The sequence below is a fragment of the Orussus abietinus genome, unplaced genomic scaffold, assembly GCF_000612105.2.
Source record: "Orussus abietinus isolate OABI.00-Male unplaced genomic scaffold, Oabi_2.0 scaffold312, whole genome shotgun sequence".
In the NCBI taxonomy this organism is placed as follows: Eukaryota; Metazoa; Arthropoda; class Insecta; order Hymenoptera; family Orussidae; genus Orussus; species Orussus abietinus.
This window is the reverse complement of record NW_019394471.1, coordinates 62,867-87,131: the sequence shown is the minus strand read 5'-3', so window position 1 is coordinate 87,131 and position 24,265 is coordinate 62,867. Positions and strand designations below refer to the sequence as shown.

The following is a 24,265-nucleotide window of genomic DNA, read 5'->3' as shown; positions in this document are numbered from 1 at the left end:
CGCCGCTGCTACGTATACAGGGTGTAACAGAACTCGTAGTCACGGTTTATACAGCGCTATCCTTCTTGACAAAGGAGTCGAAAAGTCCTGTATTATTTTTCCTACAGTGCTCAAATTTCCTGTAATACCTAACAATAAGTCAAGCACAGCCAATCAATCACGGCGGTAAGGCTGCTACGCCGCAGGCAGCCGAACGCAGTCCTACCGGCAAAGAATTCAGTTACCGGCGTCCTCTCCGCTGTGCCTTCCGTTCGGGAATGCAATTGATTAGCTCTGCTTGACTTAGTTATTACAGAAAATTTGTGCACTGTAGGGAAAAATAGTACAGGACTTTTAGACTACTTTTTTTTAACAAGGATAGCGCTGTATAAACCATGACTACCAGTTCTGTTACACCCTGTATGTGGTCTAAGATTGAGACGGGTCCGCGGTGACGTCAAGGGACCACCACTCCTTGTGGAGAAAATACGCGAATCGAGCAGTCCTCTGTGGTATAGAATCATTGAGTTGTGACAATGTATGATAAGAAAGCATTCATATCTATCATTATACATAAATGTACAAAATTACAGATGACTTTAAATGGATCTGAAAGTAAATATATTAATTGGTAGTAAAATATATCTTAAAAATGAAACATCTGAAAAAGAATATTGCATATTCTCACTAAATTTATATACGTTAAAAAATGTTAATTATGTAACACATACTTTACAATAACGAATAAAAACTTAAAAACCCTCGTCCACTTATAAATATATAAAATAGTTAAAAACAAAGAATTAAACAAATTAAAAAATGATAAAGTAAAACCACAATGAATAGAAACAAATTATATATGTTAATACACGACTGACAACCAGAGGTATCATTCCTTTTAACTTGAATGACTTGAACAGTGTTTCTTTTTATAGGAACCATTTATTTTCGTAAATACATCTACACTTTATTTTCAACCTGATTTTTTCTTACTTCCTGAAGAATTTTTTGTCTTTGGTTTTGAACTTCTTTAAATGTATTAATAGCTGCAACAAGTTTTCCTTGATTCGATGACACCAACTTTGTGTATTCTTCCAAATATTTTAAATCATTACCAGCATATTTTAATTTAGCAGTTTCCTCATTGGGATGAATTACATGATATAACTGAATTAACTTAACTGCATCCTGTATTCTCTCTGTAGTTATATTTTCAAGAAGTAATTCAGAGATTTTTTTGTTCCAGACTAGATAAAAGATCAAGGGTCCATAATGTCTTGTGGACCTTAAAAGGTCATAGTCCTTTTCATTGCTTATACGATCGTAAACTATAGTAGTGATCTTATGGTATTCAGGGTCATCTGGGTCAAGCTGCATGCAAGCTCGATCAAGGATAAACTCATAATCCTTACGAAGTAAAACAGGCTAAAATAAAGTAAGATAAATAAGTCATAATCAATTTTCCTTTAGCTTAGGGTAATTAGCATATAATACCTCCAAGTGTTCCTGTTGAAACATTTTTGGCATTCTAAATTCTTTTCCTTTTATAGGAAAGTACACTTGATTAACCCGACTTCGTTCATCCCATTTTGCATATCTTAAGGTACCGTCAGTTTCTCTGATCACAATTAGTCTATCAGAATTTTTTATTCCAAATGTAATATCTGTAAAAACATACTTTGCTGTATCATGTCCTTGCAATGCCACATCTTTACAAAGAATCTTATTAATTTCTTTTCTTTGTTTTACGACAGGAGGCATCTGTAACGAACGGGCTCCTCTACTTTCAGCATAAGCACGTGCTTCTGCTAGCTCATCATTTGTCATAAATTTAACATTAGGAGTTGTCAGTCTATCACCTAGTTTTCGATTTCGATAAACCTTCTCATGGTTTATTCCTGTCAACTCTTTAAGAAGTATTTGCACCTTTTCATTAAAAAATAAAGGGGCAGGATCAGCTTCAGTATCTATAACAAATATTTATTCTAAATCAAATTCAAACTCTTCAGAGTAAAAACATTAATTATACTGATATATAACCTATAAATATAAAACATTATAATACTTACGTGACTCAGAAGTACTAATATTATATTCTCGATATTTGGTGGTCAAATTATATCGCGGGTAACGTAAAACCGTATGTGAATTACGAGACAATACATTTTTCCCAAGAAATATCATAAACTGAGTTCCGGTACTTGCCATCTTGGCTTTTAACTTGTGGAACTGTAACATTAAACTAGAGAACCATAGAGATTTGTCTCGGACAAATCTGCGAGATCACAGTTTTGTGCTGCACCCATACGGATATTTAGTAACTAAATTCACTTTCTGCATTATCATCTAACATCAGTGAATCGAACATACATTTTAACGTAGATGCATAAAAACTGTTTTAATTTAACACATAAGGTGAAATGTAACACCAGAATTAAATAAAATTAATATATTTCAAGCCATTTGCAGATCGATCGTTCGAAATTTCCTCTGAACTAGGCATGAAATAACATCGTGCATACTCCCATTAGTTGAATTTTATATTTTATTATCCAATTCTTATTTATTATTTCATATTCCTTTATGTTCCACAATAGCCTTAATGCGTGCGATCAACATATCAGAATTTATGAAATCATTTTGGAAATGAACCCAAGATCCAATTCCACCATTTCGCTCAATAAGGGTGGTGGTTATTCTAACATGTTTTTAAACAAATATAGATTACCAGTGTATATTTATACGTCTTGTGTTAGTATCTCCTTTTCTGCGCATCGTGGCAGGGTTATAACTGGTTATAATAATTTCGTACGAGTGATCCTAAGCAGACGAACAAACCTGGGCGTCTATTACGCAAAGCAAATTGAGCGAAAATGTGAAAAATGAGTAGCTCGCGGTATTGCGGAACGTTTTTAGTGGTGAAAATGCGAGACCATTCATATGAATTGGCTCGACATAAATTTTTAAACGAAATGGTGAAGCATACAAGAAAAGATAGAAAAATAAACGCCGTGAACGCCATCTTCCACGGATTGTGACACCGAAATTCAAAACGGAAAACCTCTTGGGTGTTTTGATTTTTGGCAATAATCGTATTCGGAGACGTAATAATAACCTTATTAAAATAAAAAGGGAATTATATAATGCCTCAGACCCATTTTCGTTAGAAGAAAGAGAATTTACTAGGATGTACAGGTTAGTTTTTGTTATTGCGAGGTTATATTACATTATTAAACATTGAAAACTGTTAAATAATTCGTGCTTACATGACATGATAAGAAAATTATATTGTTGAACTTCTAATTATAGTACATGTAAATATGAATGTAACACATATTTAAGAAATATAGATAGACTCGAGTCCTCTTCTTTACTTTTAACGGCTTTCCATCTTCCCGCCTTTCCTATCTATAACCCAATACCTCTCAACAATTTTTGATTTACAAGGTATGTACCTTTATTTGCAATATTACTAGACCGAAAGTGCTAGCTGGTGCTAGCAGAGATGAGCTAGTGATCTCTTTCTTTTATATAGCTATATAGCGAATTCGTAATTCGGCGAATAAACCCACGTGAGATGAAAGTGCAATAAGTGAGCGCTCTCGTCAGAAATACGTAATAAACGCCCTATTTGCAAAACGTTGAATGCAGAAGATAATGCGCAGTACTGTTGCGCTGCAACTCTAAACGGACGAACCTTGCGCATCAATGCCGTGATTAGGTCAACAATTTTTCTTGTAATTGTCTGACGGCTACGAAACATCATGGCGTCCAAAGATACGGAACCGATGTCACGGTTACTGAAACTCGCTCGAAAATGCAATTGCTTTTATCTGTCAGGTAATGAAACTCGTTAGGGTAAGCTAATAATTCCTTTTTCCGATGGCTTCGAGCCATTCCATGTACCGTCATCGATAAAAATCTGCGTGTTCCCTTCTGTCTACCGGAATATTGATTTCGACTGTTGTTCGTGTCGCTTCGCTTTTCCAAACAGAAATAAAAAAGATTTCTTCTTGAAAGAATGCCTAATAAGTGATACATGAATCTTAGAGTGCCGTCGATTACGCATTTTTCCACTTATGCGCATAAACGGTTTCGTTTGCAAATTCGGAGCAATTTATATTCCATGTTTTTGGAGCTTATTTCACCGCCTATTCTGTTACGCTCAAAACAGACACCATTCAAGTTTAGCGCTTCTTTTGCGAGGTTATCCTGACGTTGACATGTGTACTTGTACACAATGATAAACAATTGTATTATCTTTTATCATTTAGTGGAATAACCAGGCTTATCAAGGCTTCTTCCTCTGGCAGTAGAAGTAGTATTCATTATGTCCGGTGTGTTCGTAATGTTGAAGCATACCAGGCGATTGGCCAAAATCCTAAAATAACATTCGATGTTCCTTTTATAATTTGTACCTGTTTTCTTGCGATCAAGGAAGTTGATTTTATTGACAAATAATGAAGTTTTCTTTAATGCTACATATGTATATATTATTATAACTAGGCTTAGATGTTTTAATTTTCGTTTGTATATCGTGTTCAGTGTTTAGAATAAATTATTATCATGTAGATTTATTTAATAATCAATATGGTTGTATTCAATTGAGCCACCTTTATTATTATATATACTGTTCTATTACCATCCATGAACAACTAAAACGAGTTTCAAGTCCCTTCTGTTATCTGTTATTGAACATTCTATTGCAATAATACTGGTTATCAAAAGCAAATAAGTAATAACGAGTATAAATATAGAATGCCTTCTAAAAGATTACAAAATGACGGCGTTGTTGAGATTGAGCTTATTAAATGTTATATTCCTAGAATAACGTTCAGATACATGACACGACTGATGACCAAAGAGACAAAAGGAAACCCAAACCTAATTGTATAGAAGTCTCGTGACTTTTGCATGATTTTGTTTCGATTTCATTTGAAGTTAAAAAGCAAGTCTTAAAATCTTTTAAAGTACAAATCACTCAATAAACAGGCAATCAACAAAAATGTCATTAATAATTGATAACTTATTAAGTGAGGTCATTAGACATTACTCATTTAATAGTCTTCTCGCTATTCTAATACACAGCTAGTAATTCGCGTTTATGCCGCAATATACATCGATTTGTTCACAGCAGGTATAATTTTTTTTATTCATATTCTGGATGTTCAATTTAGTTCATTTATACATATACAGTAGTTTAAATCGTTAACTACAATAAACTTTCATTTTCAGGTTTTCATTCTGGAGATTACAGAGCATTCGTAGTCGATGGACAACAAATTGGTCTTATAAGACCAGATGTTCTGAAAGAACTGTTAAATTATCCACAGGTAAGCCATCTTATCCATTATCTTAATGACTGTACATAATACATATGTTTATTTCAGTGTTACCGTATGGTAGATGATTCTTATATGTTAAATCTGGTATTCTACCTATATTATGAATTTTTGGCCATGTTTTGGTAGTTCAGAAATTATTTTACTTATAGGTTTTTCAAGTCCAACCAGAATATGTTCAACTGAACCCAGCTTTTAGGCATTATGCTGAAAGAAGTGCTAGGGTTGACGAAGTACTTAGGGAGTGGCGAGCTGGAGGGAAATTTATCACTCTACTAGGTTGGCGAGATGAATATTACGATGTTCGATCACAATTTAACACACCACCTCTATTTAAAATGGATCGGTCTGCAACATGTAAGTTATCATGATTATTACATATTTAGACTTTCTAATTTGATTGAATTCTGTGTTTGTATTGTCAGTAATAATAATTTATGTAAAAGAATTNAAAACAAAATACTTGATGTGCTAGTCACCACCACCACTTTGTTGTCTGTGAATTTGAAATTTACATTTATGGATTTACATAACTAAAAAGTGTATGCTTTGAAGCAATAATCTTAGTTTCATGAAAAGTAATAAATCTTTTTTAAATCGAATGATAAAATTATCCATGACACATGTCATCGCTTCTCCAATATCTTGATAGGCCATTGAAGTATTTATCCTTATGAGTATTTATTATATGGTTTGTCTGTTACTAATTAAAGAATTATTAAATACGTAAAATTTATATTAACATGTAATATTGATTCTGAATGAAATAAGTTTTAGTGATGTATTTCGTATTACGCACAACAATAGTGTTTAATTTGTTACAATATTTACAGTTTACTTACGAAGTTTTCTTCAGCCGTTTCTAATAACTGTTTCAGTTGTAACATGTGATAAAAATGTTAGAAGAAATATTAGACACCGGTTTCAGAATAATGTACATGTAATATTTCTTATTTAATAAGTTGAAAAATTGCATCATTGTATTCTAATTATAATGTATAATATTTATAAATTTGCTAAGGTAATTATTTTTTAATCAGGTTTATTTGGAATAAGAAAATATGGAGTGGATATAAATGGATATGTAATGGATCCTGTAAAAGGTCTATCGATCTGGTTACAAAAACGAAGCTCAAGTAAAGAGACATGGCCAGGATATTGGGATAATATGGTGAGCGGTGGATTGAGTGTGGGTTTTGGTATCCATGAAACAGGAATTAAAGAAGCTGGAGAAGAAGCCAGTATCCCCCAAAATCTTCTTGCAAAATTAAAAAGTGCAGGCTGTGTATCTTTATTTTTTGAGAGTGAAAAGGGTTTGTTCCCCAACACAGAATTCGTTTATGACCTTGAATTACCGCCAGAGTTTGTGCCCAGCAATAGTGATGGTGAAGTAGAAACGTTCGAATTACTTCCTGTGAAGGAATGTCTAGAAAGAGTGCTGTCTTCACATTTTAAGACCACATCTGTTCCAGTAGCTTTAGACTTTTTTATTAGACATGGTTACATAACGGCAGAAAATGGTAAGTTAGCATCAGTTAATGTTGTACCAATAATTACTTTTACATATTTTTAAAAAATATAACACGTGTTCTTGTACTTTGTTTCAGAGCCAAATTTTATTCAAATTGTGGAGTTACTGCATGTTCCATTGCAGACGATGTACAATCAGCCTCAAAGAAAATATAAAATAGCTGCCAATGGTGAAGCTACCGACGCTCTATAAAAAACTTAGTTTAAACCTAGGTACTAATTTCTAACGCGTTAAGGCTCCAAATCTGATAATATGAATATGCTCTTTTCCTACTCTGCCTACATTTTCAGGATCCAACGAGCATTTTTCCAGTTGATTTTATAAATAATGTACACTATTATATGAAGTATTTATTGTAGCAATAGATTACTTTGTAGATCGATTCACGGTTGAAAGCAGGTTTCTAACAGCCGACGATATAGGTTGAATTCTGAAATGTATTTGGAAACAAAATTTGTAATAGATCAATCGGAGATGCTGTTCATTATTTAGGACTTGATGCCTTAACGCGGCGTTCATCCAACGACCATAAACGTTGGGACGGAGAATGGACTTTCGTGTGATATCTACGGGAAAGTATAAAACTGAATGCAGTTCTTTAAAAGTATTTCTCCAAAGTAAGAGTATAACTATGTTTCCGATTGGGATTTAAATCTTGTTTTTTCCTACGTTACTCAAATCATAGTTACTGCTCAAGCTCTGACAAAATACAATCTGTTCTTTAATTCACATTATAATAATTTAGCGATGTACATACCCTTACGCGTTACTCCGTTTTAAAACGGGAATATCGATTAAGAACTGAATCGTACAAAAATCGTTGTTTTTATATTAGTTGCTGGACGTACAAGAAAATAATTTATTATGATGTGAATTAATCAATATATACATGTTGGAGGCCAAAGTATTAAGACTGCATTCCGAGTAGTAAGTTTAAATGGGGAAATTCTGTTTTAAGGAACGGCAAATGGAAATGCTCTTTCTTGGACTTGAAATTGCACTTTTTTACTAAGATCATGTAAGGTCGCGATAAACATAAGTCCATTCGCAATTATACACTACCGAATGACCTATAAGCTGTTTTGATATATTAGAAAATTAGCAGTTAAATCCTGAATGGGGTTTATTTGTTTGATAATGCAATTTTACTGTTAACAAAGAGGAATCGAACGTAGCATTTTTTTATTTACAATGAATAGCTTTCGTGAGAGGGAACAAAAGTATTTGTGTTATTTATCGTAGATTATATTAGATAGGTTTTTGAATTGAAAATGTGAAATCGAAGACAGAGGTTTTAATGAAAGTTGCAAGACGTTATGGAAATTGATAAATACGGAAAAGACGCATAAGTATTGATATTATGCAATTATGTTTTTCTTTCTGACAATAATGAAGGTACTGCCGAATGAATGGATTGAATGCCCCCCCCCCCATATCATTTTAAAGATATTTGAGAGTAACAGAGCTGGGCAGTATTTGAAATAAAACTGTGTCAAATATCAATTAACATACAATAATCAGATAAAAATTTGCTAATATTTAAGATTCTTATGTTTGGAGATAACAACAGAATCTATAAATATACAATTCATATATTCACAATAATTATTTGAAAAAGCTAAATTTAAATAATCCTTGGAAAATTTTGCTCAAAAATACGGTACAGTAGAATAATAACTAAAGGAACATGAAATATGGAAATCAATCAGTCAAAAAGTATATGACGTGTGATTTATTGTTTCCCCAACAAAAAGTAAGTAATGTCGATTCAGAGCACCATATAAGGTAGGAACTGACTGTAGTTAAATATTTCATTTTTCCATGACAGAACATTTTTAAAATCTACCTTATATTGTCCAAATATAAATATGATCCATGAAAAGTGTCCTATTCTTATTTCAAATAGTGTTTTGCACAGCTCTGATGGTAGAGTTCAGATTTTCAGTACCTTCTGGCTCACGATCTTCCCATTGAAGTGTAGGAACCAATTTAAAATGTTATTGCATTAATGTTTTTACTCTTAACTCTTTTTTCGCCATACCGATATGATAGAATGTGATGGTTAACGAGTTAAGAAAGCAAGCAAACAAAAATGCCTTCCCTTAAGAAATTGATATGCTCTTGCGTCATTATTCTTTTTCAGTATTCCGAAAATGACTTGAGATTTTTCTACCATCATTAAAAAGGGTAACAGATGCATTTATACTGCATGTGTTATCCAAAAATCAAGACTTTAGATGATATAAAGATATATCTGGCCGATTGACAAATCCATTGCAAAGTTGTATCTCAAGACCTCTGGATAGACTTCGGATAGTATTTAAGTACGACGCATTAGCTATTATCCTAGAGTAGATCATGTAACTTTAATACTTTTTTAACAAAACAAAATACTTGATGTGCTAGTCACCACCACCACTTTGTTGTCTGTGAATTTGAAATTTACATTTATGGATTTACATAACTAAAAAGTGTATGCTTTGANTAATTAGTATAATTATACAAAATGACGAGTCAATAATGTTTCCATAAATTAACTTAATGAATCTGTATAGGGCACTCAGAAATGTAAAAATATTTTTACATGACCAGCATTAAATATTCCAGAAGCGTAAAACTATGGAAGAGTATCTAAGATGCATTGAACCAGTTATTCTCTGATTAATCTTCCTACACTCGTGCTGATATTTTAATAAGGTAATTTATGGAAATAAACAAATTTCATTTGCTGTCGTAACAGGTATTCATAATTGAAATATTTCTCGTTATCGACAGTTACCAACAGAAATTTAATAGTTTACTTACTAAAAGCGATTGAATTATGTTTCAATATTCTACACGTAAACAAAATCATGATTTGCGTAGATTTGCAGGCGGTATAAAGTTTTTGTATATTTTAGTAAGATAGTGCACAAATATCTTGTACCGTAACCATGTTATTACTTCCAATTTCATTATTTCAAACGGAAGAAATTCCATGTGCAATAGAATAAAACATGTACTTCTCTTTTACATATAGGCATATATTGTACGTAAAATTTCTGTTCTAAAGTAATGATTGTGGCAAGATATGCAGGAAATTGTACATAAAATGAGCAATGAATTATAACTAATCTTAAATGGTTTTGGTTTTTAATATTGGTTTGCCTCGAACTCGCGTACAACGAAATAAACAAATGTTTTTGTAATTCAAGTGTTTCCTTATGTTTACAAGATGTAATGTAAAATGCAATTCAAGTGTTTCCTTATGTTTACAAGAATGTGAAACATTGACATTACGTTCATCGAGTCCTTAATTAGTATAGCCAGAAATAAATGAGTTGTTCAAATCCCGGGTATAAAGTTAATACAACTCTTGATTTAATTTACTAGGGTTAATGGCATGCAAATTTATCGTTTTAACAAACGATGTATTCATACGTATCAAGAAATAAAGATCAATTTACACGTGTCCTATTCGGCTCCAATTTCTACAGGGACGAACATGAATGCCTCCCATGGGGATATGGTACCGCCAATTTAAAAGGCGAATGTATCTATGTCCGACTCTGTACAAACCGGAGAAAGATCGTGTGTAAATGGACCTTGAGCAGTCTCCAATACCCTTTTAATCGTTTATTTTATTTTCATCTTTGAAACACTAGCAAAAGTCAGTCTCATGAGGAATAACGCCGCTTTCAGATTCTCGTATTTCTCAGTATTTCTTAGTAGGCTCTCATGGGGAGGTTATGTATGTGTACATATGTACATGCATATGTATACAGGTTCAAGCAGATTCCACGAATCCTGCATTGAGGCAAAGGCATGCACCAATCATGCTGACCTCTTCTTGCAGAATTAAACGTTGGGTAAAAGAGGTTGCTGACTTGGAAACGCTCCAATGTCGTTAAAACCAAGTTAAGAGAGTTTAGTGCACCGGCTTGTAATTGAAGTTATTGCGATCAGTTGCAATTCATTACGGCTTGACAATTACATTTATTAAAATCACAGGAATTAAATTTCGATCGATCATGTCAACTTTAGTGACTATTGATGGAAGCATGGGAGAGGGTGTAAGTCATCTTAAGAGAAAAATTAGAAATAATACGAAATTAGTATAAAATTGTATGTCACTTGGAGGTTCTATTACTTTTGACAAAAATATTACTGATTTCATTTTATTATGAAAGGGTATTAAATATACATTTTTTTAAATCTATGTGCATGGCGTTAAACTAAACTGTTTTAAAAGCGAACCAATTTATCTTTGAAAATATTTAAAGTGGTAATAAGGCTTTGTTTCATAGATAGGGTGGTCAAATTTTGAGAGTGGCATTGAGCTTGAGCGTTCTGTACGGAATACCTGTCGAGATAAACAATATTCGAGCTGACCGACCTAAACCTGGCTTGGCTGCTCAGCATCTCAAAGGTTGGTTAATTTTATTTCTTTTAATTGATAGACTGTTTGTTATATGACAAAAATGCTCAATTTGATCAAGTACGATTACTGATTTAAATGTGCTTAAAGTCCTCTGGTATCCGTAATGCATGATTTATAGAAATTAACAAAGTTGAAGTTCGAAATGGTTAAAAGATCGATTGATCTTAAATCATCAAAACCTGGGTTCGTTTACCAGAATTCTTTAAACATTTGTTCGGTTTTAGATTAATTTTTCACTGTCTTTTTTCCAACTAAACCAACAAACTGTGCATTTAATCGAAAGTAAAAGGCATAAATTTACTTATCAATTTAAGATACGATCGTTATTATATGTACTATTTTAATTTCTAGGGGTAGAACTCGTTAAACAGATGTGTAGCGCCCAAGTGTCAGGTGCATACATAGGCTCCACTAAGCTGGAATTTCGACCAGGACCTTTGCAAAATTTTCGGCGAGAGTTAATTGCGGATATCCAAACTGCTGGTTGTATTTGTTTATTGGCACAAGTAGCTATACCATGTGCCTTGTTTTCTCCTAGCACTGATCCAGTTACCCTTATTCTGAAGGGAGGCACAAACGTACCAATGGGACCACCGATAGAATATCTGACGGAAGTATTGAAACCAATACTTAACAAATTTGGTGCTGATTTTAATTTCACGGTGGTCAGAAGGTAACTATTTCCTTCCACTGATTAAGATATATTTTTAGTAAAAGACTTGTAGAGCTGAATGCGTATATCTGTGTTTCGTGGGCCTATGAAATAAATACCCTGCAATTTCATTTAAAGGTAATTCTATGCATCCGCTTATTTTCTGCATGTCGTTATTGCAAATCATGGTTTATTTTACAGAATTTTGTTAATATGTTTATCATAAATATTGGATTTGTGGATGTTATGTAGAATTCTTGATGTTTTATAGAAACATGTCCTGTTACATAACGACATTACCAGTTTCCTTTGAATTTTATGTTGCTTGTTTACTTTGATCCAAATGTGATACATATATGTCAATACTAAAATTATTAATCAATGGAGGGGATACTATCCAAAAGGAGGAGGAGAAGTGCACTTGTATATTAAACCTGTAAGAAGCTTAAACTCAGTAAATTTACTAGACCCTGGTGAGCCAGTTAATGTGTCTGGTTGGTCTTATGTTGCTGGATCAGTCAACATTGCTGTATGTATCATATATATTTACTCTTAAAAAACTATTTAAATATGACAGTAATACCTAATTTAGAGAAACAATGCGTTGCTTTTCAGGAAGCAAATAAAATGGCCTCTGATGCTAAACGAACTCTAATTGATGGGTTTGTTAAAAATAATATTCCAGTGCCATCAATTAATATTGAGTCGTATAGAGAAGACAGAAATATGGCTATTGGCAATGGATCTGGTATTAAGTAAGCTCTTTTTATTACAGAATAAATATCTTAAATAGATATTGTGTATATTGCAACAAGTAATTACAACATGCTCTTAGAATAATAATTTCTAACAATGAAGTATTTTTAGTATCGTTTGCAACACAAGTAATGACCATGTATTTGGTGGATCTGGTTTGGGTTCGGGTCGTCGAGAAGACATAGCACCAGGAATTATCGCAGCTACGCAAGTGTTAAATCCTATTCTGAAAGGTTCTTGCGTTGATGAACATTCTCAAGATCAAGTAAGATTAACGTGACAAAATGATCAGTTTTCATGTAAAATTCATTTATGTATATTCGACGTGTACAATAATTTAACTGTCATAAAACCTATAACACTAAAAACAATTGAAAACATTTTACAGATCATCATTTTCATGGCACTGGCGCAAGGAATCTCACGAGTACAAATTGGAGAAAAGAACCTCACTTGTCATACAGAAACAGCAATTCAAGTCGCAGAACTAATGTTAGGTAGCAGGGGACTTAAATTTTCTGTAACTAAAGGAGGAAATGAAGGAGAATTTGCTCCTTATATTTTAGAGTGTCATGGATGTGGATTAGTCAATAATTCTTTACTGTAAAGACTACATACATTGCTGTGGACTTTACATCAAAATGTACCCTTTTTCAAATTTGTACATCCTTTTACATTATGTATATCAATAGATATTGTTTCATACCAAGTTTGAAATGTTATGTACTATTTATATTACTTAAATATAAAACCGAAAATGTTACTCAGATTTTTTATTTATAAAACAGTATTTTATATTAGCTTTTATCTTATATATTGTGCTTACAGTTCATTATGTACATTAGATTTTTAACAATTTTCTCTTTCAAGAATACAATGCTTTTTCATATGCTGTAAAATACATTAAAATATACCGGTACTGTTCGATCTATTCTATAGTAATCTCACACACTGTAACATGTGAGTAAATAGTTTTCGCAACAATTCCTTAATGCGCCAATAATTTATAATTCAAGTGATTTTATAGTTTTTCTTCCGTATTATAATATCAAATTGATGTGCCGAATTTTCGCGTTAAGTATTCGGTGCCGTTCGCGTAGGCTTTTAAATGTATTTGGCGCGAAACGCTACCGAGTTTCCTGATGCAAACCACTTAGTTTTATTCTTGTTTTGTTCTGAAAAAAGGCTCAATTGCTCGTAGGAATTCTTTTTCAAATTGTCCACAAGAGAAACGTGTAACCGATGCTCTGAAAGTAACGTACCAAGTGAAAATGTTTCTTTACAGATTTCTACACTCGAAGGTGTGAAGGAATATGCGTTTTAAGAAAATGAAAGTCGTTACCTGGCTGCATTTCTAATAGCATCTTTTTCGTGAGGCTGCATATTTATAATATGTGCCATTATTTTGGCATATTCTTCAGCATCTTCTGCTAAAAATCCATTTTGACTACTAGGTTGAGTTTCAATAATATCAGCTCTGGAATTAAGGGAAATTGAAAACATTGTTTACAAATAAGTTCACATCTTCCCCATATAATAACAATCTAGAACTAATGTAGAACATTAATTATAATTAACATTTTACCTGGGGCCTCCTGAAGCATGAGCAACCATGATGAGACCAGCAGCCATGCATTCAACAATGCTTATTCCAAAATGTTCATTCCACATTGCATGAAGACCTATAGTTCCTTGTTGTAATTCTGTCACTAATTCTGAGTAAGGTATATTTAATTTAAATTCAACATTTTCATCCAATGCCAAGTGTTTTGCTAGGTCTTGCATATCTTTCACACGAACTTCATCTTCAGTATTGCGGCATGAACCAACAAAAATCAAGCGAATCTAAAAAATAATTCAGTAATTTTAGAGTAACATGCTTTTATTTATAAGAATTGCATTTGCAATATATATGAATTTTTTAATGTTAGAAAGTGAAGTAAATATACCTTATCCCAAGTGGACTCGCTCACTATTGACCTTAATTCATACATAGCTCGTAACATTAGTGGATGCCCCTTTTCAGGTCTAAATTGAGCCACTGAAACTATTTGTATAAAACCCTTTTTATCTTGATCACTTAAGAGTGGTAGTTTTAACAGATGTTCTACGTCACAAGGAGGATAAATTCGATGTGTTCTCAATGGACATTTCCATATTGAATTAATATGTTCTTCGGTCCATGATGAATTAACCATAACACTTTCCGCACATCTCCCTGTCCATCCGTATAACTGAAACATTCAATGCATGCTACATGATATTAAATGATGACTTTAAAAAATATTATAAGTACTTACAAGGGCAAATAGTTTGTAGTACACAATCTTTCCAGCAGAAAGGAATGGATTTCTAGCAATGATGCGACGATTATTATGCGATACCTGACGTCGGTATACATGTTTTAACATATCTGTTGAAATTGTTGGATAATGGGTGTATGATCCAACACGACATCCACCAATATATTTAAATAAAGGATATGTGAATGCATAACCCATCGTGTCAATGTAAATATCTAGAAGCATGTGATAATTATTTAATACACAAGAACAATTTTATTTCCTACAGTTAATTGTAACTATTAGTTATTTTGTCTCATTTCTTGAAAATCAAATTAACTTATATATAGCATTGCGATACAAGAAATAAAATATATTTTAATTCTGGAAATTTCTTATAAATAATGGATTTTTCCATTCGCACCTGGCTGTAGATAAGTTAATGCTTCAAAACCTAAAAATACGGATCCACAGCTTTGCCCCAATAATGTAAAGTATGAATACATTGAAGCTTCAACCCATTTTCGACGTTGTAAATAAATAAATTTAATATTTGGTTTCAGCTGTATATTAAATGCATTTTCTGCTTTTTTAAGAATTTGTTCAGGATCTGCATCCAAATCTCCAGTATATACGGCAATATGGACATTGGGATAGCTTAAAAAAAAGATTAAATTTACTCAATGATACATATACACTACATGTATTTTTAATGAACCACTATTAAAATCGTTTGTTATTATATATTATCATACTTTGTTTGAATAGTTTTAATAGCTGCCCAAAGAACTCTTTCACCGCCACCACTTGCGTTACAATATGGATGAAAGAAAGCAATTACGGTTTCTTTTTGACATCTCTCTGCACGTTTTTTCTCATAAAGTTTCCTCCAGTATATAATTGAGAATGGTAGAAAAATTGAAAGGAACAAAACTACCGAAGCAACTAGATACAACAATATATTCAGGAACGAGATGATTGTTGCCCTAAAAATACAAGAGCATTAACCTTAAATGGAAAAACTTAAAATTTTATTTTTCTTGTAACAATATAAATGACCGGTTCTTTGTAAAGAATAAGTACAAATTTGATCGTTTAATGTGTATATTTTCCAGAATAGGATCAGACAGATTAATTAATTGACTGTAATTTAATAAATAATATAACATGTATCTTACGTCATGCAGAAAAAGGTTATCATTTTGCGAAGTATGTTAGATCATTTACACTAGTCACGTGTATTCACCGCACAAAATTTCAATACACGTATGCAAGCTTCTTCCTCGTGCGTGTCTGACACATTTCATTCAAATCCTAACCTTAAAAAAGAATGCATGTAGCGTTTATTTTCTTAGCAGAGAAATCATGACATTAGATACAAGTACATGTTTTATACTGCTCTCTACGCTAACTTGATTCAGGCGAAAAATTAACATTTTTTATATAACCTATTAACATTACATGCCTAACAATTGTAACAAATGTAGCAAATAATCTCTTGATCTTTGCGGTTAAATAAGGCCGGTCGCGTACGTCAGAGTTCCGGATCCGGTAACCTGATCAGGTTACCGGATCAGGCTGCCTGAAGATTGATCGCACAGTTTCGCGTGAAAGCATTTCGTTCTTGCATGATTGACAATTCTGCGGTGTCTTCGGTTCAAACTCATTGCAGAGTGCATTATATGTAATAAATGCACAGAATAAAATGGACAACGAGGACCTATTAGCAATTGTTCTTTTACAGCCGGTTTATACACACAGACTATCCTCTGTGCGATTTGTACACTAACGGACATGAATGCTTTCCCTGTAGGTATAGAACCACCAGTATATGATGAGAAGACATTTGTGTTTGTCACTGTACATACAAAAGTTTGTGCAGCACCATTCTTTTTCTTCTTCTACGTTGCATTTCGGCCCTTTTTTATTGACCAGTGTGTCGCGTAAAGCAATTCCTAGCATCTACTTCTTCATAAACCCAGTGAACACTGTTATATAGCTGTTGGGTAAATGTTACGTTTTCGAAACTAACATGTTATGTAGCATAAAAATAACATGGAAGTTGAATGTTAGTTATTATTTCCCACTCGGTAAAGTAACATGTTATGTAACATATTATATTAATGTTATAAGTTCAGTTACCTTAAAATAATATTAATTTTTCATACATTTAATAAAAAAAAAATAGCGCTATTTTATATTTTTTGGTACATGACAATGGTTAGATATTAAATGACAAATCAGACTTTTGATGAAATTATGTGAACGATAAACTATCTGATTTTATTTAAAGACTGATTTCATTCGACTAGCAAATAATTACTGACAATGTGTATGCGAGTACGAATTAAAATCACATTTTTTTCACACGAGTAGTAAACAAAATATGACATATAATAATCTTATGACATTTGACGATGAATTAGGGCAATGACGATGACGATGATGCAGTAAAATGGATGACAGTTAGCACCAATGTAGTTCTTTTTTGTTACAAATATATGCTGCATATACACAGTAATATCAGGACAGTAATATAATGTGAGATAAGAGTAACAAAGTTACGCTACATTTATATAGATATCATAGTAACAAATGTTATATAACCTGTTAGCTCCATGTTACATAACTGTTAAGTTACTGCATTGTAACAAATGTCACGTAACTAGTTATCTCTATGTTACGTAACTGTTAGGTTATTACATTGTAACAAACGTTATGTTATTTGTTAGTTTTAAGTTACGTAAATGTTTGGTTTTTACATTGTAACAAACGTTATGTTATTTGTTAGTTTTAAGTTACGTAACTGTTAGGTTTGGTGTTCAGTGGGTCAATTGTTTAATAACTCCGCAAATATTCAAGTCCGACCCTTAAATATATATATGAAAATATTCAAAACGACGTCCATTTCAATACATCAAAGTAATACGAAAAACCGGGTGGATCACCCTTTTATGCCTAATTACCGAAATTATAATTTTTTTAGGGACCATTCATTTCTAGATCAGAATTTGCTCAGGTAAGTATATTTTTCTTTTGTCATTATTACATATAAAATACAATCTGCAACATTTACGCTACTTATAATATTTATTGATCATTTTCGAGCAATCATCGATGTCTAACTTACAATGATGTCAGTATTTGCGGTTCACTCTTTGAAAATGATTACATTATTTTTGGGATTTATATTTGTGACTCTCCATGTAAAAGTTATACATTATATTCGTTACACTATTAGTATAAAGATTTGGATTTTTTATAGTATATCTATAGTAACTGTTTTTTCGAAAACTTATAAAATAATATGTTGGTAACTAGTATTTGTGATCTATAAGAAAAGCGTAAACTCCAAAACCAACATAAACCAGTTGCCAAAGTTCTTCCTTAACAGTTTTAAAAATTGAAGACTGTTCTATTGTCATCCTTAGGTTCCTGGATATTATTTTATGGTAGTGATAGATATGCTGGTATAAAACTAATCATATTTATCATTAAAGTATCTTTTGACTTGCGGCATCGCCGTTAAATTGCATGCAGCAAGATTTTTGAATTGGTTGAAAATAAGCAGACAGCCATCAAGTACATACTTTGTTGCATTGCTGCAAAATTGAATGCGACAAAACACCCCATTTCGTTCGAAATTCTTTCTGTATCAACCATGATGGCTAACTGCCAATTTTCAATTAACTGGGCAACTGCAGTAATGTAGGAAGTGAAAAGTAACACTTATACTTAATGTATCCGAGTTTGAAATATGTATGTACATCCTATCCATGTACATATGTATGTATGTACATAGAGCTCGGTGAATACACAAATTGAGAGCTTGAAGTACTACCGTACCCAAAGATGGATAAATGGGATTACTGGTCAATTTTTTTTACAAGTTCTAACATACCAATCTTGAAATCTAATTTTTGAGATTTGGTCATAGCTCTCATATCCGAGCGAAAACTCAACAAAAACATTGAGTCATCGTCATCATTTTCTATAAGTTGCTCCCTTCTATGCTGTATTAAATTAAGTATTTGGTTAGGAACATCTTTTTTCCTATCTCTACCACTATCATTATCCTCTGTTGCTTTATTACAGTTAAATATGGCATTTGCAGTGACACACGTTTCTTCTTCTTCTTGTGTTTCTTCGGTGCTTTTTTCTTCCTCTTCTTCATAATTTCCTTCATGGCTGATAAAAGTACACTTGTAAGTAGATTACTAAGCAATAATTCTCCTTATTTAAATTGATTACTGCTGAGTACATTTACACGTCCGGCAGTTATAACATGAATAATTATAAAACCGGTGTAATGCAGAACGTGTAAATGTACTCTCCATGTTGCTACTTGTATATTAAAAGTTAGTAGCATACATTAAATTCATTGTGATTAGTTTTGCTTACCTTTTATTTTTAAAGATGGGCGCCAGAAAAGATAAAACATCTGCATAAATATATCTTTTTTGTTTTTTGGCGCTAGATCCCGTACGAGTATTTTTCACTCTATTAATGTCTTTCCGGTAGCTGTCTCGTACATTATTCCATTTCTTTTTCAAGTCACTACCTTCAAAATTAAATATACAATTTTATAATGGCAAATACTTTTCTTTTCAAATATTTATTCAAGTAGGAAAGATGTCAAAAAGGCGGCTTAATGACGTTGTTTGAAAGATAACTTCTAGACTACTTTTAAGGCTGGCATAAAGATATCAGAAGTGTACCTAAAATAACGGCATGCATAAAACGTTATCAAAAAGACAACCCTTTTGAAATAACTAAATCATCTATTCAGAAAATTAACGAGCTGTCTTTTTTTTAATATAAAAAGATCAATTTACGATTTTCAATAAGATACCTGTATTTAGCAATCATTTTATGCTGTAAAGACTGATATCTAATAGTTGGCACATTTGTGGTATCTTAAGAGGGGAGATACATTTCATCCGATGAAAAAATCGATTTTCGGTTTTTTGCACGTCCATATAGCCTATATAGTCTTGAAAATATTCCCTCTAAATATTATTAAGAAAATCGCAAAATTGGTGGAGTTATAGAGGTTTGAATGGACGGGTGGGCGGTAGGTATAATGTCACTAGAACTACCGGCGGATTTTTTTTTTTTTGTATAGATTGGGCCATTTGAAACCAGTCATTTTAACTGGTCTTGACAGTTCTAATGATGTTATAACCCGAGCGCAGCGATTCATCCCGAAACTTTAAACGCGTTTTTATCATAACCACATTTTTCAAACTTGTACCCACGATATCTCAGGAACTACCGAACCGATTCACCTACAATTTTTGCGAGTTTGTTCAGAATATATTTCGCTATAGCCCCTACCGCGGAGAATAGTCTACATAACTAATTACGATCTGTACAACCTTAAGGTGAAGTGAAACACGTCGAGGAACTTGATCGACGTCGATAAAGAAGATTTTTCTAAATACCTACGTTGCCGACGTTCGTTTTTATATCGACAGTTTTTATATTGACTGTGTCGAATTATATTGGATATTGTACCAAATGGCATACACCTGTCGTTTTCGTACAATGAATATCAAGAAATCAAAGTAAAACTCCAGAAATCCTCTGAATTCATGCTTTGTGGGGCCCTAATTGACTACAGAAGGACACCCTGCGCCATCTGTGATTTCCAGGTCAATTAAATTTTCACGCCAAAACCACATATTCCCATCGTTTTAGCATAGAAGCGCATATGACATTTTTTTACCTTTATCTCGTTCAAATGCGAGTTTATCGATTACCAGAGTGTTCTAAATTGTCGTAAAATTGTCCTGACCCTTTCGTTTCTCATATTCAGAGCCTTCGATAATTGTATATTTATCGAAGTATGAGAGCTCGACGCCATTTTGTTTCTGATGTAAGCTAAGTTAAAAAATATTGTCCAAAAATCCAAATTTTGAATGTGTCAGGACAATTCGTAGATGTTCAGGAGTGATGTGTCAAAGTTTCGGACAGTTTGGTCTAATACCCTTAAAAAAAAAGTGTGGTATTCGAATTGAGTGATTTGAAGGGGGTTTCACTTCACCTTAAGCGGAGTTCTTTAGCGTCGCGTCGTCGCGGGCCACTGTCGGATCTCTGGCGACAGTGACCACCTACGGTGAGGCCATCTGCACTCCACCTTTTTGGGTCTTTCCGGGGAAAAAATAATCGAAGTGATCCGTGGCTTTTCGGGCCGTCCCTTGACTCCAGCGCGTATTTCGACAATCAATGAGCGTTCCAATTTTGGAATCTAGGCGTCCGCATGCAGAGGACCACGAACTAATCAAATTTCTTTAGAAAATAAGCGACGCTCCTCCGCAACAGCGCTAAAGTCTCTTGTTCAAAAGAGACAACTCAGAACCAAAAAATCAATCGAACGGTTAACATCGAAACCGAACGAAGATCGAACCTAACGTGCAAGGTCGAATTCGTTAAGGTGAAGTGAAACCCCCTTCAAACCAGTCAATTCGAATACAACACTTTTTTTTAAGGGTATTAGACCAAACTGTCCGAAACTTTGACACATCACTCCTGAACATCTACGAATTGTCCTGACACATTCAAAATTTGGATTTTTGGACAATATTTTTTAACTTAGCTTACATCAGAAACAAAATGGCGTCGAGCTCTCATACTTCGATAAATATACAATTATCGAAGGCTCTGAATATGAGAAACGAAAGGGTCAGGACAATTTTACGACAATTTAGAACACTCTGGTAATCCATAAACTTTATTTGAACGGGATAAAGGCAAAAAAAGTGTTGTATGCGTTTCTATGCTAAAACGATGGGAATACGAGATCTCGGAGTGAAAATTTAATTGACCTGGAAATCACAGATGGCGCAGGGGGTCCCTCTGCAGTCAATTAGGGCCCCAGAAAGCACGAATCCAGAGGATTTCTGGAGTTTGACTTCGATTTCTTGATATTTATTGTACGAAAACGACAGGTGAAGTATGCCATTTGGTACAATATCCAATATAATTCGACACAGCTGTCAATATAAAAACGAACGCCGGCAACGTAGGCATTTATAAAAATCTTGTTTATCGACGTCTATCAAGTTCCTCGACGTGTTTCACTTCACCTTAATCATCCTATCTCAATCACCGTAAAAACTCCCGCGAACCGTGAGGACATTTTCACAAACTTGTGCCAAGGTGCGCGATCTCTCCATGGTTCTCGTTCGTTCAAATTAAAACAGTTGTGGTTCTGCATACTCTCGTGTGCATCGCCACGACACCGATAACAAAAAAAAAGTCGACCAAATAGCCGACTTTTTTGCCGGCCTGAATGTTAACCATATCTTTTTTCCGGTACCAATGCGACATCTATCGGATAACGATGTGCTATTCGGGTAGACGCCGGGAAAAATTTTCAAATACTTTTGATTATTTGGTAGGTGGTAGAACAGAGTCTGCTACAGTTCGAGAAATGTGTAAAATAATATGGGAAGTTCTTTAATTATTAGAAATGAAACTACCTTCAAAAGAGAGATGGATGGGGATTACAAAAAAAAGTCAACAAAGAAACTAATTTCCCGCAATGCGCCCCGCAAGATGCGACACATGGGAAGTACGGTTGTAATAGGGGTGACTTTTCCATAGACGATCGAAACAGAGATTTACTGCAGAAGCAGAAGCGAAAGCGGCAGCGATAGAGAGCATTAACAAAATTAAGATTAAGAAAATCCGCACAAACTTATGCCTCAACCTAATACAATAGTGTTCAATTACTTCATTTGAACGTTACATACACATGCATTTCGTTATCATTTTGTGAGTATATAAAAACAATGTAACACAGTAGCTTACATTTCTTTCGTTTCTCTGCATCATTCATAGTTTCCCAGTCGCTGAATATTTCCTTACAAACGTCTTCCCATGCGAGGTCCTTCAATTCCCGGATATGGTAACTTTCCTCTTGAAGATCCCACAAGCATGGGTATTTTTCTACAGCTAATATTAAAAATTCCGTGTCGAAATCGCACATTTTTGTTTACCGATATGAGCGATGAAAATAATACAAGTCCAGCCACGCGTCGAATTGAACGAAAATACTCAGGTGTGTATGATACTTTATAGCGAAACAACGTAAAGCGCGTGTTCAAGACGCCTGATCAGGTTTTTTTGCCGGCCCGGTTGCCTGAAGCGCTGCCTTTGCATCCGGACCGGACATCAGGCTTTCGGACCGGACCAGGGGCCAGAGGGGTGACATTTCCACGTATTGGGCTGTAACCACTGAAATATATAGCAGAGAAGAGCGGGGAGATGCTTCACGCCATTGTTTGCAAGTGAGGCACGACCCATTGGCGCCCTCTATGCCCTTTATCCCCTTGTAAAAAGTGGAACTGCTTTCAAAGGGGCGAAATCTTCGTGATCGGTAAAACAGTGTACGCGTGTAAGCCGCGCTGTAATCTCTATACTCACGCATACAACTTTATTTGGTATTCGTAGTCTTTTTTCCCAACTTATATTGACCTTGATACTTAAAACGAAAAGGCGATAGCTTCATCTTATCAGTACTGTGCTGTATTTGAAATATACAGACGCTTTTTTCTTTACCGATAGAGAACATTCTCCCCTTCGAAAGTAGTTCCACGGCGCTAGTGAGCCGCGTCTCACTTTCGACAATGGCGTGAAACATCTCTCCCAGGATTGGGTAAGTATAATACGTCAAGTAATATCAGAGATGAGCAGGGAGATGTTCCAAGCCTTTGTTAGAAACTGAGGCACGGCTCACTGGCGCCCTCTTCGCCCTTGTAAGAGTTGGATCTCTGGTAATATACGTGTTTTCTACACGTATATTACAACGTATAATACGTCCCTAGTTTTCTACGCAGGCACGAAGTATATTACTCCAAACTAAACGTGCAAAGCACATGGGCAATATTGTCAACACCCAATGGGTGCATTCAGACAACTGATTGGAGACAACTGTTGAGTGATTGGTTAACGCTCATCTGCTGAATGGGTACGTTTACTCAACATGTTTCCTGATCAAACCATTCTGATCGCCATTTTCAGCAGAAAATCGCTACATGTTCCCAACTCATCAGTAACCGCTTTTCCCTCTGAATGCACCCAATGAGAGTCCACCCATTTACCTCTAAGAGAGATTCTCATTGGCTATTAAGGGGATTGCGCTTTACGCCTCCACAAACCCGCGCACATTCGAAATCAGCCTCGGAAATTTGAAATGTATGCATATACGTATGTGCATATGTACCCTCGGTGTAGATGCACTCGCAAAATGAACAGCGACGTGTGCCACTTCCGTCAAAACGAACGACAAAGTATACA

At 34.1% G+C, this 24,265-nt stretch overlaps 4 protein-coding genes across 6 annotated transcripts; 2 read left to right on the top strand and 2 right to left on the bottom strand.

The window, feature by feature from the left end:
- Positions 1 to 901: 901 nt before the first annotated feature.
- On the bottom strand, positions 902 to 2,194 carry LOC105694658 (28S ribosomal protein S22, mitochondrial). The gene is made up of 3 exons (XM_012415530.1): positions 2,049 to 2,194; positions 1,474 to 1,946; positions 902 to 1,404 (listed from the first exon to the last, which is right to left on the bottom strand). Exons 1-3 carry the CDS (start codon positions 2,185 to 2,187, stop codon positions 940 to 942), a joined length of 1,077 nt encoding a protein of 358 aa, XP_012270953.1. The 5' UTR covers positions 2,188 to 2,194; the 3' UTR covers positions 902 to 939.
- A 1,496-nt stretch (positions 2,195 to 3,690) lies between these two features.
- LOC105694649 (uncharacterized protein YJR142W) lies at positions 3,691 to 9,330 on the top strand. The gene is made up of 5 exons (XM_023432478.1): positions 3,691 to 3,819; positions 5,215 to 5,312; positions 5,474 to 5,678; positions 6,362 to 6,841; positions 6,929 to 9,330. Exons 1-5 carry the CDS (start codon positions 3,744 to 3,746, stop codon positions 7,042 to 7,044), a joined length of 975 nt encoding a protein of 324 aa, XP_023288246.1. The 5' UTR covers positions 3,691 to 3,743; the 3' UTR covers positions 7,045 to 9,330.
- Positions 9,331 to 10,628: 1,298 nt separating this feature from the next.
- On the top strand, positions 10,629 to 13,339 carry LOC105694745 (RNA 3'-terminal phosphate cyclase). Of its 2 annotated transcripts, none has more exons than XM_012415688.1 (7): positions 10,629 to 10,904; positions 11,143 to 11,260; positions 11,624 to 11,945; positions 12,312 to 12,453; positions 12,540 to 12,679; positions 12,792 to 12,945; positions 13,069 to 13,339. In XM_012415688.1, exons 1-7 carry the CDS (start codon positions 10,863 to 10,865, stop codon positions 13,285 to 13,287), a joined length of 1,137 nt encoding a protein of 378 aa, XP_012271111.1. In that variant the 5' UTR covers positions 10,629 to 10,862; the 3' UTR covers positions 13,288 to 13,339. The 2 variants fall into 2 exon arrangements, with proteins under 2 accessions (XP_012271111.1, XP_023288248.1); XM_023432480.1 differs by having other exon boundaries at positions 11,139 to 11,260.
- Positions 13,340 to 13,470: 131 nt separating this feature from the next.
- LOC105694744 (GDP-Man:Man(3)GlcNAc(2)-PP-Dol alpha-1,2-mannosyltransferase) lies at positions 13,471 to 16,483 on the bottom strand. 2 transcript variants are annotated; one of them, XM_012415685.2, is made up of 9 exons: positions 16,433 to 16,483; positions 16,141 to 16,281; positions 15,718 to 15,948; positions 15,387 to 15,619; positions 14,981 to 15,198; positions 14,630 to 14,914; positions 14,266 to 14,525; positions 14,023 to 14,157; positions 13,840 to 13,927 (listed from the first exon to the last, which is right to left on the bottom strand). In XM_012415685.2, the coding sequence occupies exons 2-9, from the start codon at positions 16,161 to 16,163 to the stop codon at positions 13,840 to 13,842; spliced, it is 1,473 nt and encodes a 490-aa protein (XP_012271108.1). In that variant the 5' UTR covers positions 16,164 to 16,281; positions 16,433 to 16,483. The 2 variants fall into 2 exon arrangements, with proteins under 2 accessions (XP_012271110.1, XP_012271108.1); XM_012415687.2 differs by lacking the exon at positions 16,433 to 16,483 and having other exon boundaries at positions 13,471 to 13,927; positions 16,141 to 16,431.
- Positions 16,484 to 24,265: the final 7,782 nt, after the last annotated feature.